At 37.5% G+C, this 18814-nt stretch overlaps 1 protein-coding gene across 1 annotated transcript; it reads left to right on the plus strand.

Annotated features, from left to right (window-relative positions):
• The first annotated feature begins 988 nt into the window (after positions 1–988).
• Positions 989–12072, plus strand: LOC122061732 (probable polygalacturonase At3g15720). The gene is made up of 10 exons (XM_042625180.1): positions 989–1021; positions 1093–1221; positions 2039–2179; positions 2630–2776; positions 3183–3390; positions 3516–3597; positions 4193–4301; positions 4391–4501; positions 4657–4852; positions 11759–12072. Exons 1-10 carry the CDS (start codon positions 989–991, stop codon positions 12070–12072), a joined length of 1470 nt encoding a protein of 489 aa, XP_042481114.1.
• Positions 12073–18814: the final 6742 nt, after the last annotated feature.

Genomic DNA, 18814 nt, shown 5'->3' on the forward strand with positions numbered 1-18814 from the left:
CTACTCTTTTCTTTTCTTTTACATTTACCAATTATATCATCATCATTGAAGTCACTAATGATTTAAAACTCAGGATCCAAAATCAGTTTAGACTCCACTAATCCCAAGTTGTCTTGGCTATCTCAGCCAATCATAACTGTGTTTGGGATAAACATGTGGTAGCAGACCTGGGAAGCCAATATTTGTGAGGGTTCAAGTATCATAACTTGGAATTAGGCTCAGCGTGCTCTCTCTCTCTCTCTCTCCTAAAATAGCATTAACCATTAATTTCTAAAAAAATGTTGTAATTGTCAAACAGTATTTGACATTTAAAATTAATATATAATAATCATATTAAATTAGTAATTGCTTCAATGGATATCATATTTGATTAAATACATTTAGTTTGATGTAGACATTTTGTTCTCTCTCTCTCTCACACTGTCACACACACACACACACACACACACACACACACACACACGCATTTGCACATGCATTTTTACTAGTGTGTATACATATATAGAAAATGATATTATATATCTGCTGAGAAAAGAAATAAATGATATGCTAGAAATGTGAATGAGAGAAGGAATTGTTAGTATATAATCAGAAATATATAAGGAAATAAAAAAAGGAGACAATTAGGTGAAGGAAACATCAAAAAATATAGGATCATTATTGCTCCCTCATATTTGTTGAATGTCTGCTAGACACAAAATAAGAGAGAAATAAATCCCCATGTTTCTCTCTTGTTTCATATTCTCTCTCTTGTTTTTTGTCTAATCGATCCCACTCCAACCACCCCTGGCTGGAGATGATATAAATCTGCTATACTGGCATTATAACTTTCTATATATGAATGAACAAGATAAGCAGATTAGAGCAACCGGTTTTCTATTTAAATTAACATCATAAGGCAATCTTACATTGTCTAGTTTCATAGATAGAATGGTGAGTACTTCTTAGAGTTCTCTTTCTCTCTTTTGAATTCTAAGCTAGTTCTACAATGGGCTTTAAGTACTGTGCTAAGAGTTCTAAGGTTTACAAACTGATAACATTTTTGGTTGGCTACTTTTCTTGTCATGGTTTCATTTTGACTTTGTTATGCAGGATCATATCACCATCTTCTTGATCTTATGTATTGCCTTACTCATTTCCGGATTTGGTATTGCACAACCAAATTCTTTTGATGTTATGAGCTATCAAGCTGTTGGTGATGGCATAACTGATGATTCGGAGGTAAATATTTCATGTTATATTTTTATTATAAGTTCGAATATATGTGTGTGCCTGTGTATCCTAGATGTTTTTGCACATGTAATTATAAAATGGGATTGTTGAATGTCACATCTATAGGTGGATTTAGAACATATAATTTTTTTTTGAATGTTTTTTTGTCATATTTCTTATAGGTTAAAAATTAATTTCAAGATCATTTAAAGTGATTTACTATCATCTCATTTTTAAGAGTTATTGTTCTGTCCGTCGTATGTCAAGTACACATGTGAAATGACTAGATTTTACCTCTATTGTAGAAAAATGTGTTATACAAAGTTCTAAGAATTGATATTTGATTGGTCGGATCATATCGGTATCCACTGAGACCAATACCAATACCTGATTTATCCTAGCTTGAGTATCGGCATCAGATTAAGGGATCAAAAGCCCTATTTATTTATTTATTTTAATGAAAGTAGGGTAAAACAGATCAGATCAGTATCTGTGATCCATTTCCCAAGATTTAATCCTGAGATCCACTTATGGGTAAATGGCATACACAGGATGTGTGCTAATGAGAATGTAAATTACACCAACAATGTTTTTTTCCAAAATAATAAATGTTCTCAGCTGCCCCATCACAGTTGGGTATTTTCACGCCACTGTGTCCGGGCGTGAGAACACTAGCCTCGCAGGGTTCCCATGCCCCTGATGTTTACTCATTGATCAATGTTGATCGATATGCGTCTCAAATAATAAACAAGTAAATAGGCATTTTGGTCTGAAGTGATGTTTAGTAAAAATAAAATCTAACTTCAAGTTTGTTATCATTTGGTAGGCCTTTCTGAAATCATGGGCTGCGGTGTGTGGAGCCGATCCTTCAGCCACTCCCACCCTCACCATACCTTCTGGGAAGACATTCTTGTTGAAGCCTACAAAGTTCTATGGTCCTTGCAAACCTCAGAAGATTAATGTTGAGGTAAACTAAGACTAACTAAGAGAAATACAACTTTGATTTTTTTTAACCCTTAATTAATAGGCACAATGGTTTCCCACACCACATGGCAGATGTTGAAATTGTGAACACATGAATCCCCAAGGTCCTCTACTCACATGCAACTTTCCAAGTTTCAACACAAGGGTATTAAAAAAATATCATTTTATCATATTAAAATCATACCGAATCTTCTTTGATATGGTTTTCATATGATAGAGTACCAAATTGACACCCTATAAAGGACTGTTAATTAAAAAAAAAAAAAATCTTATAAGATAGATTTACTATTTCATATTATTCATGTTTAATAACTTTTTATATGGGAAAAGGCTGGATACACCACCTGGCACTTGTGTACCACAAGTTAGCGCCCATCTGGCACTTGTGTACCATAAATTGATATTTTTTTTCCTCAACTTGTGGTGACTGTAGGTTTCAGGGAGCATAGTTGCACCCGATTCCAAATCAGGATATGAGGGACACAATGAGTGGCTTTCTTTCAAAGGCATAGATGGCCTCAACATCTCTGGAACTGGCGAAATTGATGGCCGAGGCAGTGTTTGGTGGCAAAAAAATACTGTATGTATCTACTCTCTCTCAGTGTCTCTGTCTCTACTTGTACTTATATCGGCTTATTCATGTATTGCTTTGTATTTTTCAGGAAATGAGCAAGCGACAATGTCCCAGGGTAAATTATTACTAGCTCTTGGTTCTCTTTCTTTTCTCAACAGCTATTAAGGGGTCAATATGGCAATGTAAAAAAAAAAATCAGTTTTGGTGTTTTCGTGTTCTCTTGAATAGAATGAAATGAACACATTTGTTTGTCATTGGAGAAATATATTTGATGTAAATCAACAAATCGAATTCTTGAGCTCAACTCTCTCTACCACCATCATTTCCACCGTCGGCACCACTGCCAATATTACTACTAAGGCGAAACTAATAATCTTAAAATCTTATAAAATGTTTACAACTTTACATGCAGGCACTAGCTTTCCATTGTTGCAATGGTCTTCAACTAAGTGGACTGAAGCATATGAACAGCCCAAAGAATCATATCTCCATCAATAATTGCACTGAAGTAATTATTTCTCTTCTCAATATCACTGCGCCACAAAACAGCCCAAACACTGATGGTATCGACATATCAGCCTCAACCCATGTTCTGATCCGTGACTCTTGCATTGGTACAGGTACATTTTTATGACAATTTTGTCACTGTTCTTTTCAATTTTCTCACTCAATATTATAGCCCTCCATAAACCCATTATGTGTATGAACTGGGTAATTAATTTGATTTCATTTGTCCAATCAACAGGCGATGATTGTGTAGCCATTAACTCTGGCAGCTCTTTTATCAACATTACGAATGTTACATGTGGACCAGGCCATGGCATAAGGTTACGACATAACTCATAAACTCATGACCTTTCAGTTCCTAGCTATAAAGTTGAAGGCACAGGCTACAAATTAAGTGTGTGTTTGGAAACACTAATAAAACTCTGATGTGTCAGTTTTTAGCCTGTGGTATGGAAAACTAAGCCTATTTTCTAGAATCCATTTATGGATTCGTGTGTGTTTAGGGAGTTTTGAGTTTTGTCCCACGTCAGCTATTAGTTTAACCTATGTACAGTCCCCTGATATATAGCTGAGAGTCCCTCCATTTATTAGTTCGAACTTTTGGGATGAAAATTTTACATGATATTAAAGTTTGTTTTCACCGTATCCTTATGTCTGCGGTATGTATTACCAAATATAAAGGGAAGTGTTGAAAGCTACTAATTACCTTACAACCCATTTTATACACAAACAAAGCATTAGTTGCCAATGACCTTTTTCATTATTTACTGGTTTTTCCTTCTTTTTTTTTTTATTTATTTATTTCCTCTCTTGAGAACCATGATGATTCAATATCACCAATTTATTAATTAGCCTAATTGGTTGGTTATACTTGACATTACTTAAAAAGAAAAGAAATACTCTACATCCTTGTAGTGTGGGAAGCTTAGGAGAAAATGGAGCTCATCATACAGTGGAAGAGGTCCATGTGAATAATTGTAGTTTCAATGGAACCATGAATGGAGCAAGGATCAAGACATGGCAGGTATTGAAAACATTATTAGAACCTTAATCAATATTTATTTTATTTTATTTATTTTAGTTGTTATTAACTTTTGTTCTTGTTATTCTAAGGGAGGATCTGGATATGCTAAGAATATCTCTTTTGAGCAAATTACACTTGTGAGTGTAAAGAACCCCATCATCATCGACCAATATTACATTGATAGAAACTCACCACAAAATGTAAGGGATTAATCTTAGAAGGGTGGAAATTTATAATATTGTCCCAGAATTGTATATTCTTCTTTCTTTCTATGTTTATATTTATCTGTTAAAATTGCTGACGATGAGTTTCTGTTTTGCATTTGATGCTGTTGGCTTTGGACAATAAAATGAAGGCTACCAATGTTGAAGTGAGCAATGTGACATTCATAGGATTTCATGGGACTACAACTTCAAAAAATGCCATCACATTGAAGTGTTGTGGCAGTGTGGGTTGCACCAACATTGTACTGAACCAAATTAATATCACAGCAGTTCTAGAGAGTGAAACTTCCTCTATTTGCAGTAACGCCCATGGAAAAGCTACAGATTGTAATCCACCTGTACCTTGTCTATCTTAGTATGTTTTTTGGGTCTCTTCCTAAAAATATTTGGAGGTGCAATATATATATATATATATATATATATATATATATATATATAAAGGACTTGAGAATAAAAGGAGACCAAATGACGGAGAGCTGCACATTTTACGTGGTGGAGGAGAAAAAATAAAAGAACATTGGATAGGGGTAGTTACTTTAAATATGTGTTCTAGTTTTACTTTGGTTTTGAAAAATGTGATTTTTGTATCGTCACTTAGAAGAAAAACTCTTCTCGATCAGTTTCAAGACGATACTATGGGTTATGTTTTTGTAATATTGGTAATAGATAATTATTATTATTATTTTTTTTTTATGGATCTCATATGCTTTGTTCAGTTACATATTTTTTTTTTTATATGAATTGGCATAAATTCAACAAGTACAGAACAATCCAATTAATTAAGAACTACACTTAGACCTACTAATCCTCCCCTCCAGTTGTAGGGAAGCAAGAATGACGCTGAAAGCGCTCTACTTCCTGGTTTCTTCAGCCCAAAAGGATTTTAATACATGAGAGTTACAATTGATTTTGAAAAATAAGGCTGCCAGGAGGGTCCACAGATTCTCTTTGCTCATGTATCTGGTTTTAATCCTAATTGGAGTTGGCTAAGTGGTAAATCAAAGTATGAAAATATATAGGGGTGTTAAAACCTAAACATTATCAATCAAATCAATCGAACCCCACTGAAAAAAACAATAACCAAGTTGATTGAACCTTATCGGGTTAGCTTTGGTTTAGGGTATTATGGAATTGGTTGAAATTTGAATCACATTGAACCAATGGAAAACCACATTGAACCTGTAAATTGAATCGAAAGTGATATAAAATCGACACTAATCTGAAAATCTAAAATAAAAATTATGTTTCTATAATTCTATATATATATATATATATATACATAAATGATAAACTAAACCTAAAATAAACCGAAATTCATATCGATGGAAACCAAACCTTCCCTTATTCGTCTGGCTTTGGTTTCATGCCCATTCTCAGCCCGACCAAAACCAGATCAAACCTTCCCTATTGATACCCCTAAAAATATTCACTACAAGAGGGTAGCCATGCCAATATTAAAAACTACCACCTGAACACACCATGTGGTAGAAACAGATGACTAACTTTCATCACAAATTCAGTTGGCATGAGTGTGAGATGCAAACTCACATTTATCTAGCTTCATCACATAATATATTAGTGTATATGTAAAACTAATGAACCTTCACTCCATTTGCATGAAAGTATCTATAAGTACTATGACATTACCCGCTAGGTATGCAACAGGGTTCAGTGGATGTGGCTGATTTTATTCTTTGAAAAGATTGTGGCATGGGAGGAAACCAATTACATATCACCCTTTTCAAAGACAAAGCATCTCCATTCATATGTGCAAATCGTGCCTTCCCCTCACAAAATTTACCAAAACTTTGCTCCCCATCCATAAAATTGAGAAGGGTAGCATCATTCACAATGGCTGTGGACATGAAAGGCACACTTAGTTGTTGGCAAGGATTAAAGTATCGGTATCGATCGTCGTATCGATCGGCTAAAATTAAGATACGTATCGGAGGGTATCGTATCGTATCGGAGATACGCTAAGATACGCTAAAGATACGCACATAAATGGATAGGAAACACTTTTTAATACACATTTGCATAAAAAAAATAGTTAAAAAAAGTTATATATAACATGTAATATGCATAAACAGTAAATTGAGAGTATCGCACTAAGAATCCAAGGTTTGTAATTGTCCCATAAATGTAAAATCCTTGTTCCCAACCTTGATTTCCACTTTATTTAGAGAGAAAAATGGTTGGCAGCAACTTTGGAACAAAAACACCTCAAAAAATTATGTTTTTCTAAAAAATTACCCATTTTGGCCATTTTATGACTGTATCGGTACGTATCGGTGTGTATCGGTCGATACATACCGACACACACCGATACGTATCGATACATACCGATACGTATCGATACATACCGAAACGTACATTTCACTTCAATTTTGAATTTTTCATAGAGTATTGGTACGTATCGGTGGTGTATCGGTGTGTATCGGTGTGTATCGTAGGATACGTATCGATACATAAGGGTTTTAAAATTTTCATGATACGTATCGGTATGTATCGTGCCGATGCCTACCGATACGGATACGTATCGGCCGATACGGCACGATACGCACCGATACTTAAAGCCATGCACACCTCCAAAGAACAAATCCGATATTGTCGCACTAGCCCCACCTCCGTCCCCATGGGAAATGTCCAATTTGATTTCCCTCTAAGAAAGCCCCAAATCTGCTCTCCGCCGGCTGTGAAGAAGAAGAAGACGATGACGGTAATAAAAACAAACTTTATTATGTGTAGGTAGGTAGATCTTAGGTATTCGGTATATACAATATATGTCACATTTAAGTTGGATATACGAATGTATTAATTCATCAATGGCTTAGATTTAAAATATCTGATCTAACAGTCAAAAAATGTTAGCATGCCTTATTCTTGGGTAACCCGCGAGCATATCCATCCTTTTTCCTAAAAAAATATATAGTTTTTTTTTTTTTTATATATTATTATTATTATTTTTTTTTTTTAACCATTTGATAGAGCAGGTTCACAAATCTGGAAGAATCCAATTAATTGAAAACTACATGCAGTCTCAATGCATGTTATACTTTTTTTTTCTTTCGAGGTGAGTATATTTAATAATGATTTTGGGTGATAAAGGTTGACTCCTCGTGACAATGGCTTATGAAGATTAACTATCCTTACCAGTCGCAGTAGCGAACTGTGAGCTCTATAATGAGAGGGTTACACAGAAGGGGTGGTGGGTGCAGCCAGGGTTTTAAGAATCGGTGAATCAGTGAATCGAACTGCAGTGGTGCACGCATTGATTGGCTGGGATCTTTCTTCACCTCATCCAACAGTCGAAAAGTATGCTAGCATGGTGAAGTATGGGAGGTTCTTATTTTTTGCTAAACAGCAGCAAAGAATATTATTAAAGAGATTGAATGCTATACCTTAGATATCCAAAGAAGAAAATAAATTTATATTGCAGTCGACTTTCGGCATGGTCATCAGCGGACAAACAAACCAAATCAGATTAACAAAGAGAACTGAAAATAAAACTCAATTAAATCTATATCTTGGGCCGTCTTGTGCATGCCAACCAATGTTCTCTATAGTAAAAAGAGGAAGCACAGACCAAGTCATCAAAACTCTTGTTGCAGCAATATGTTTGGCTAAAAGTTAAGCTACCATGTTGGGTTCGTGGTAATAATTATAAGTAATTCTCTCTAGGAGATTCGATCTAGATATTTTTATAAGAAAGTCATTGTTGCCTAAAGCACCATGATATGTTACAATTCCTGATACACCAAATTATGGACTCTATGTCTCTTTCCACCCAAATAGATTCCAAATCAAACTCATCGCAATTTTGATTCCTCAAAAAATGCAGTAAACTTGTCCAAAAATTGGAGGCTCAAGTGCTTTCGCAGAGCACCACTCGCACCCGAATGTCTTGGATAACACCAAGAACACCCATTAAAATTTATTTTGATGCATCTTTCCTCCGGGTGAACCCATCTCACCTCAATAATTTTCTTGGGGGGCTGAGAAATATAAGTGATCACCAATTTTCCAGATAAAAGTAAGTCAGTCATAGATTTGATGAGAATTGGAACACTAGACGAAAAACCCTGAATCTCATTAACCACAGCTCTCAGCCTCTCACCACCGAGTTCACATCTCTAGCAGTATTATCAAATATGGACAGTTCCTTTCTTACCATGAGTGATAAGGAATCATGACCACCGCTACTAACCACACATACCGTCTTGAGCAGAATAATGCATGCCTTCCTCTTCCACTAAGAAAAAAGTTTATGGATAGATTGAAAATCAGCCCATCTAATATCGAAAAAATAAAGAAAACCCAACTAGACTTGGTGGGAAAATCGACATTTCATAAGAACTGCTCTTCTGCACAACTTCTTGTCCATTGGGAACACTCCATAAATTAACCTCCAAGCAAAGATTGAGACCCACTAACGTGAGTTGGCCTCAAGTTTGGATGAGACAGTGGCTATAGATGAAATGGTAAAAATGCATCACATATGTATATAGGGGGCTTACATGATTATGAAGGTGACGGAAAGTGAGAGTGCATGAACTATCCAGGTTTGAAAAATTGGATCAGATTGGATCAGGAATCCCAATTCCACCCGATCTGATTAAACCCAACTTGTATGAAAACTAGGGTTTAGGAGTTTTTTAGTCGAGTTCACATCTCTAGAAGTATCATCAGCTTGGATCAGATTGAACCTTTTTCGGGTTAGCTTTGGTTTTGGGTATTATGAAATTGGTTGAAATTTGAATCACATTGGACCAATCAAAAACCACATTGAACCTGTAAATTGGAAAAAAAAATTATATAAAATCGATACTAACCTGAAAATAAAATAGTAAGTTATGTTTCTATAATTATGTATATATATACATGATAAACTGAACCTAATTTAAATCGAAATCAAACCTTCCCATATTGGGCTGGCTTTAATTTCATGTCCAATCTTGGTCCGACCAAAACCAGATCAAACCTTCCGATTGACACCCCAAGAAAAAAATATTCACTACATTCTATCACACGTTTAGTTGGCATGAGAGTGAGATGCAAACTCACATTTAATACATGTAAAACTAATGAATCTGCACTCCATCTGCATGAAATCATCTATAAATGCAATGACATTACCACTAAATTCTACACATATATCTAATTAATCTCCACCTACAAAAATTGTTTTCAAACTCCCCACCATGAATCAGTAGATGCAGCAGGTTCAGTGGATGTGACTGATTTTATTATTTGAAAAGATTGCGACATGGGAGGAAACCAATTAGACCGTATTATCTCTTTTAAAGACAAAGCATCTCCATCAATATGTGCAAAGGTGGCTTTAGTGAAAAGATTTACCGAAACTTTGCTCCCCATCCATAAAACTGAGAATGGTAGGATCATTCACAATAGCTGTGGACATGAAAGGCAGCAGTAGTTGGGTGGTGATAGAAAGAAACGTGGTCGATAAGAAACCTTTGATCTTAACTCGGGCCTTCTTTATACTATCGGCAGGAAGAGTTTTCTCATTTTGCTTTTTGGTGTTCTCCTGCCACCTGGCGTCATTGAACCGTGTTCGATTTTGCTTTATTCGCTGGTGGCTGATTTGTTAAGATCACTGATCTCCACATGAGTGCTCTAGATCCTAATGGTTAACCCATGGTTACCTTTTGGTTAGGTAACCCGAGCTATAACGACTAACTCAACCATGATCGATTTGGCTCATCCAGTCATCTGCTCATCTATTCAGATATTCTGACCTACACATTGGTCGGGTCATTTGTCCGTCAGTTCATCTGGTAATCTCATCGTCTGCTTAGATCTTTGGCATACATGTCACCTCTTTACTAACAAATCACACTATGGTATATCAGTTGGTGTTATCCAAAAACAAATACTATACTTCAAATTTTGTTTTAACACACATTATTTTATGGTAATTCGGCCTCAATTATAAAATTCATGGCAAATTTTTTAAATATAAAAATCAAGTGCTACCCAAATATTATACCACCTTATTCAAAGCTAAATTAAAAAAATTAAGGAATATCTAAATCTGGTCATACTTGATTAGTGATTATGAATAATTGAAGTTCATCCAAGTGCCATATTGAAAGATAATTCTCAAAAATTTAACATAACCTCTAATATAATTCATATTAGCTGTTAGATAAAGAAGGTTCACGCATCATTTTGGAATAATAGAATATATATATATATATATATTAACCTATAAACCATTTGATAAACCAGGTTCACAAATCTAGACCAATCCAATTAATTGAAAACCACAGGCAGTCCCACTGCATATACATTTTTTCTTTCGAGGTCAGTACATTTAATGATATGATTTTGGGTGATAAAGGTTAACAACTCGTAATTAAAAGGGCTTATGAAGATTAACAATCCTTACCAGTCGCAGTAGCGAACTGTGAGTTCTATAATAAGGGGGTAACACAAGGAGTGGTGGGTTGCAGCCAGGGTTCAAAAAATCAGTGAATCGGATCAGAATTGGCACTTATCGATCTGATTGTTTCACTCTGATTAATGATCGATTCGAATTGAGAATCGGCCTTGAGTCCCTGATCAATTCGGATGGTGATTCTAAGTTCTAAAATCTTGGTAGTGTGCAACGGTGAGTAGAGGAACTGCAGTGGTGCACGGGGAGGTATGAGAGATTCTTATTTTTTGCTAAAGATCAGCAAAGAATATTATTAAACAAATTGAATGCAAAACTTTCGATATCCAAAGAAGCAAATAAATTTAGAGGAATTATCACTCCTCTCCCCTGAACTTTGGGGAAATATCAAGTTCCCCCACGACTTTTTAATTAATTCACTCCCCTCTCTCGAAATCAAAAGATTCTACCACTCGTTAGTAAGTGCTAGTTTCTGTTAAGTGCCCAGCCTAATTTTTCTAATATCCTAAATGCCCCTCTACTTAATCGATGAAAGGAAGAAGAGAGAGCCAGCCCCTCTTACAACCGCCCCTTTCTTCGCCGAGAAGAGTTCAACAGCGACTCCGTCTTCTTCTTTAGTTGAATGGTGAGCAATCTCATCTGCACCAGAAATCACCTTAATCCATGCCTTCCTTCCTTCTTCAAACCTCGCATACAATGCATCTGTTTTGAAAACAGGCAAAAGCGCCAGAGCCGGCGCTATCAACTGGTACGAAAGTGAAGATGCCCTCAACAAGGGGAAGAACTCAGGCAACCAATGCAGTGAAATTTCGGAGTTACTGCTGCTCCACCGCCTCCACCTGCCGCAAAGGAGGAAGAGAAGCTGGCAGAGGAGGGGAAGAAGACCGAGACTGGAGAGACCCCTGCGCCTGTGCCTGCTCCTGCTAAGGAAAAGGCAGAAGCTACTGAAGAAGCTATTGCCGTGGCGTCGACACCAACAAAGACGGAAGAGCCCTCGAGGCTAGAGACTAGAGATGTTGCAGAGCCGGCACCGGTGGAGGAAGTGAAGGAAGAGAAGAAAGAAAGAGGCGACAACAACAAAACCAGATTCGGCATCGGAACGGGAAGAGGCACCCGCAGCGGAAGCTGAGGCACCAACGGCTATGGTGTTTGAGACAGTAACCACCGTTGATGAAGACGGTGCCAAGACTGTTGAGCCCATTGAAGAAACCATCATAGCAGTATCTACTCCCGTAGCCCCGATTGAGGAACCGGCAATGGAAACGCCAGAGATGGAAGCAGAGGGAGAGTCAACTTCTGCGGCACTTGCTGAAACAAAAGAGGAAGAAATAGCTGATGCTGCTCCACCACCTCCGATTTAAAGAGTTGGTGTCTATTTAATCCTTGATGGTGTTGTGTATATTACAAAAATGTATCGTTGTAACCCCTTATTCTCTTATGCTTCTGTTCTTCTCCACAAAGCAGGAAGAAAAAAAAAATGCTACACTATACTATTGTCAGTTCTATCTCTTCTACTTGTTTTCATCTTCTGCTCACCGTAACATGTTGATCTTCATCTTTACACATATGGTACATGTGAAATAAAGCCACCTAATAACCAACCTTCCCCCCCTTTCACCTTTAAAAATTGTACCCAAATCACACTCATCTTCGATCACTTCTTCTTTTGCCTCATCTTCGTCCAAGTTCAAGTTGTTTCATTGCACACATCATTCCTCCTTGGTCCTAGGGGAGCCTTTCGACTCCGGACACGGTGATTGTGCATCGTCGATCTGTGTCAGAATCACTGCCAGATGAGCTCCCCGAGTTTGAATCATTGGACGAGGAAGAACCACTGTTAGAACTACTAGAGCTGCTTGATCTGCTGGCGTAACCATCGGCATCTTTCTCAATTTCCACAGGAGGAAAGTTCCTCTGTTGTCTAAAGAGATGGGGGGTTTTTCGGTCATTATAAAAAAAAATAAAAGACTTAACAGCAATTTTAACGCTTAAGGAAACGGTTGATAGAATCTTTTCATTTGGGGGGAGGGGAGTGAATTAATTAAAAAGCCATGGGGGAACTTGATATTTCCCCAAAGTTTAGGGGAGGGGAATGATAATTCCTCATAATTTTATAGCATGGCCATCAGCGGACAAACAATGTAAATCAGATTAACAAAGAGAACTAGAAGTGAAACTCAATTAAATCTATATCTCGAGCCGTCCTATGCATGCCAACCAATGTTCTCCACAGTAAAAGGAGGAGGCACAGACCAAGTCATTGAAACTCTCATTGCAACAACATGTTTAGCTAGAACATCCGCTACTATGTTAGGTTTGTGTTAAGTATGAGTTATTCTCCAGGAGATTCGATCCAGATACTTTTTACAAGAAAGCCATTATTGACAAAAACACCATGATATTTTACAATTCCTGATACACCAAATTATGGACTTTGAGTCTCCTTCCACCCAGATAGATTCTAAATCAAACTCATCCCAATCTTGATTCATTCGAAAAATGCAGCAAACTTTGTAAAAAAATTGGAGACTCAAGTGATTTCGCAAAACATCACTGACACTTGTCCTGGATAACTCTGAGAACACCCATTAAAACTTATTTTGATACATCCTTCCTTTGGGCTCACCTCAATAATTTTCTTGGGGGGCTGAGAAGCACAAGTGATCACTAATTTTCTAGATAAAAAATAAGTCAACAATAGATTTGATGACAATTGAAACAAAAGGCGAAAAACCCTAATCTCATTAACCACAGCTCTCAGCCTCTCACCACTGAGTTCACATCTCTAAAAATATTATCAAATATGTCATATTTCCATTTTAGCCATAAATTTTATGGAATCATGGCCACCGTTACTAATCACACCCTCTTGAGCGGAACAATGCATGTCTTCCTCTTCCACTAAGAAAAAGTTCTTGAATGCATTGAAAACCAGCCCATCTAATATAAAAAAAAAGGGAAATTTACAACGCCACCCCCTAGAGAATGCCACAATGTTAAGACCATCCCCTCTGTTTCACCAAATTATTCTCAAACCCTCTACCGTCAGTCACTGTTACAAAATAGACCTCAAATGCTGATGTCAACAATTTCTTTTTTTCTTAAATACCATATTACCCTTCAAAATATTGAAGTACTAATATTAGGGGTGTCAACCGGTCGGGCCGGTCCGGTTTCAGTCGGGCTTAATCGGGTTTGAAGACTTTCAAAGGCTACACCGTGTCCGCCCATTTAACTAATCGGGCTTAGTTATTGAGGGCATGGTACACTTTATGTTCGGTCGGTCGGCCTCGGGCTATAATCGGGCTATCTTAATCGAGCTTTAGTCGGGTCTTAACCAGGCTACGGACATGTTTAATGTTAAACGGGTTTTAACCGGTTTTTAAACGGGCCCTCTTTAAAATGTGCTCTTATATTCCGGCCCACTCATGCAAGCCCAAAAAAATGACAATAAATCAATAAATGATACCAAATATAACCATTATTTAAAATATGAACATGTCTTTACTTTTTAGTTTTTATTCTTTAATTTGGGGGGTAAAATAGGTATTCTACAATCATTAAAGGGTCGGGCCAAGTCGGTGCATAATAGGCCGGTCTCGATCGGGCGTTATTCGGTCAGTCTCGATCGGGCGTCTGACGGTCCAAGTAGCAAAATCGAGACCGACCATTTATAAACGAGCCGAGCTCAAGCCCGACACGTTTAATAAACAGTCCGGGCCGGGCCTGTCTATAAACAATCGGTCCCTATCGATTTAGTCGGGTCGGGCCACGAATTGACACCCCTAACTAATATTACCCTCACTTGCACACACTCCTGAACCCTAAATCGCATGAAATGCTGACATCAGCACCCCACGGTAGATCCGAGCTTCCGACAATATCTCCATCAGAACTTCTCCCAACCGTGCGACCTAAGATGAACAGTTCTCGCCAGCTGACGACGCTGTGATATTGGCGAGTTTCCCCATCTTCAGGTACTCTTTCTTCGTCGTGTTTCTCGTTTTCTCTTCTGTAACCCTAGCTGCGAGTTTGGACCTCTCTTTTTCGTTGAAAAGATTCGGCAAGGATTGAAACTTTGATTCTGAGATTGCTCTGTTTGGAGATGCCGAGGTCTCCGATGGTGGTTCTTCGTTTAGGATCACTCGTCCTTCGGTTTCCAGCGCTAGGCGGTTCCCCTTTAGAGAGTTTATCCCCTTCGGATTTCACCCAAGCAACGATCTTCCCCTCAGTCATGGTGGAGCTTAGTGGCGGCATGAAAATCTCTCGGATCTTAGCCTGAATCAGAATCCGGTTTGAAGGTTGTTTGTGAGGGTCGAGGGAGCTAATGTGCTAAAGATATACTTAGTGAGGGGATTTGGGTTCAAATCCACTGTGCAAATTGGTATTCTATTATGGCTAGGGTTGAAGCTGAACTTGATCGTCACGACGAAGTACTTTTTTTTTTTTTTCAATTGCAATTGCTTGCTCTGCTGCTAGAAATGTGAAATTAATTTGAGTACTGATGAAGAGTTCTACTAAAACAAAATTGAGTTCAAAATCCAATTCATCTCAAAATTAACATGAAACATGAAAGTAAGCCTCAATTTTCTTTCATCTGGGTTGGGATTTTTGTCTGACGATTGGAAAAGGGGGCAACCACAGAACTGCTTCCTCCATCTCAATTGGGTCCGATGGCAATATAGGATCTTGAAGAACTGGCTTTGCATTCATCCTTTGCTAATCTGAAATCTCTGAATGGAGTCTTCTGTGCTCTACTGAAACTCCCGATTTCTCCTTCGCTTTCGCTGGATTTGATCGAAATTTCTTAAGCTTCCATTGCTTCACCATTGAATCGAAACTTCCACTTTGTCACGGCGATCTACCTCTGCGAAGAGCAGCAGTAGTGGTAGCAACGACGATGGTGATGGTCTTGCAAAAACAACACCAAAAACTCCCATCTCACAATACACAGAAGAAGATGAAGAACCAAGATAAACCTAAAAAATAAAAAATAAAAAAGAAGAAGAAGAAGAAGAAGATGGAACTTAATCTTCTGTACTCATGAAGAGCGGTGTCTGATCAGAAAATCCCACACTTTTTCTTTTATTTTTGGGACCAAATTGCATTTCGTTAAGGCGAGGTGAGAAGGGGAAGGACGAGGGTTGAGATTTTCCCATGGCAATCCAATTGTTACTGTTTCTGGTGTGCTGTACCGGAGGAATTCACGGCGCCGCTGCCTCCACCGACTCCTGAGACAGTGAGTAAATATTTCATTTTAAATTTATATATTTCTGGAATTAATTTGGTTTATTTGTTTTAGTTAAAAGGATAAAAATGTTATTTCCAATCTTTACTTAATGGAGATTCACGGTAAGGGGTCTGAGGATTATTTGGTGAAACAGAGAGGGTGGTCCTATAATATTGGCATTCTCCAAAGGTGATATGATAAATTTTTCTAAAAGAAAATAAAGAAATCAAACCCAAGTCATGGCTCATGACCTATGACCAAATCTCATCTTTTTGTTTTTCACTTGATTCAAATAACTCACCCAAATTAAAACCTAGTTTTCCAAATGTGATTATAATAGTATAATAAGCAAATTTTAATGGGTTAGGTAGTTGGATACATGACAGGTAGGTCGTTGCATGTCACCTAGAATACTTTGGGCGTCAGTAATTAACAGCTTGTTTTCTTGTGTCTCCTCTCTGAGGGGCGTATCATTTGGGCCTTTTTGGAAAAGCTATTTCCAAGTGGCATCTCTTCTTTACAAATAGGGGACACCCTATACATTTTAGACATTCATTCTAATTGTTCTATTCTCTCTCTCACTCTTTCTTTTGCCATTTGCTTACTATTATGAGAGTTCATCTTGTTCCATTTCGTTAGTTGATTGAACATAGCTTGAGAGTATAAATCCTTATGTGGCTCAGTAAATGAGTATAATAAGTACTGGAGTGCCTACCGGATTGTTTCATTTTGGGGATTGATTCATAAGAATCCTTTTGCACCATAGAGAGGAATATGATTTTAAGAAAATAACTTGTGGCACGACTCAAACCCACCATCACATTGACATTTATATTCAAGTTGCTCTCCAAGTTTGATAGTATCACAAGTGAACCCTTCACTTCCACTAAATTAGTGAGGTTTTCTTTCTTTTTTTTCTTAAGGTCAACAACAATTTATTAAAATAAGGAATGAATGGAATACAATAGAGCCCAATTGGGCAACGATAACAAAATAACCAAATCTCATTTGCACCTTCGGCATTACCATTAATAGAGAGGAAAGAAACAAAGACATCATGGCCAATCTACACTATAAGCTCAAAGGATCACTTGAAGTGGTATCTTGGTCTCTCCGTGGCATCCCACTCAATGTCATTAGTTAGTGTTCTTGGCTATTTTAAATAGTTCTAAATAAAGGGTGAAAAAAGAAAAGGCAAATTTAAATCTCTCTCCCCAGTCGCCACCCCAGGTTTTGTGGTATCGGCATTTGGCTAATGCTGAAAACTAGAATAAACGAAGCTGAAACTTTCTTCTCTTTCCCCGGAAATGGCTTTTTTTTTTTTTTTTTTTTTTTTTTTAATATTTAACGAAGAAGCAAACTGCATAGATTCCCTAAACTTTCTAGTTTGTCTTAGGAGGTTGACAGAGCAGTACTACCTTTTGAAACACAAATGGAAACCCTTGGTTGTCCCCTTGTCATCTTGACAGGCAACAAGAACAAGTTCCCACTTGCTCAGTCACCCTTTACATCTCCCTCCTCTCTAAGCTCCATAATCTTCGGAGTTTCAGGAATGGGGGCAGGGCCAAATGACGATGGTAGGGACGGGGAGGTGTTGAGGGGGAGGAGGCTTTGCAAAGTGGTTGTGGACCAGGAGGGGAGAATGCGACATATGGAGAAAGGAATAAGGGTGGGGCGAAATTACATTAAAATTTATATTTTTTTTTAAATAATTAACTGCACTCTAGAGATTTGCATAAATTGGAGATGAAAACAGTCGTGAGCGAGGATTTAGTCATCGGTATCATTAGTAGTAAGCGAGGATTTAGTTATTGGTATCAGTATCGGTATCTGTCTCTGTCTCTGTCTCTGTCTCTGTCTCGGCTGATATCGATACGATATCGATGTAGCATCAGCTGTATCGGTCTAGATCGGTCAATACAATACTCGATCCCAGATCGACTATGTATCAGGATTGGTGTCAACCAATACGATATGATACGACTGATACAGTCAATCCAATACCGATACCAAAAACCATGGTGTGAGTAAAGCTATCTGTAGTTTTTCTTTTCTCCTTTCTTCAAAGTGGAGGGAAATGTCTGACAAGCAAGATGGTGTGTGAAGAAACTAGACAAATATATTTCTTTTTGTGTATAAATAATTTCATTTCAAAAACAAGAATACATCGTATACTATTACTACAACACTAGGACACAAGCATTATATACATTAAACTCTAACTACAACAAATGCCTTATAGGACATTAAAACAAATGTACACTTTGACAAACTATACCGCAGCAAGCACTCGCTTCATAAATACTATTGTAGCCAAAACATAATGAGAGCGGATCAAGTCCTTGTACGAGAACCATTTTCATACACAGATGGAATCTATCCAACAATTAATTCTATGGTGGACTCCATCTGTGTGGATCAGCCCGTATGAGAATGGTTCTCGTACAAGAATCTGATCCACACTCAAACATAATGGGCCTCCCAATTATTTAACACAATCATGTAATATTCGAGACTACTTTTTCATGTCCAGTGAGAGAGAAAAAACATCCCATTGTCATTATTGGAATTCTTCTTGTCGTAGTAGCCAATGTACTAGCTGCCTTCAATCAGCATGTCTTTATACGTACTTTCAGTTGTC

The sequence above is a fragment of the Macadamia integrifolia genome, chromosome 14 (genome assembly GCF_013358625.1).
Source record: "Macadamia integrifolia cultivar HAES 741 chromosome 14, SCU_Mint_v3, whole genome shotgun sequence".
Classification (NCBI taxonomy): Eukaryota; Viridiplantae; Streptophyta; class Magnoliopsida; order Proteales; family Proteaceae; genus Macadamia; species Macadamia integrifolia.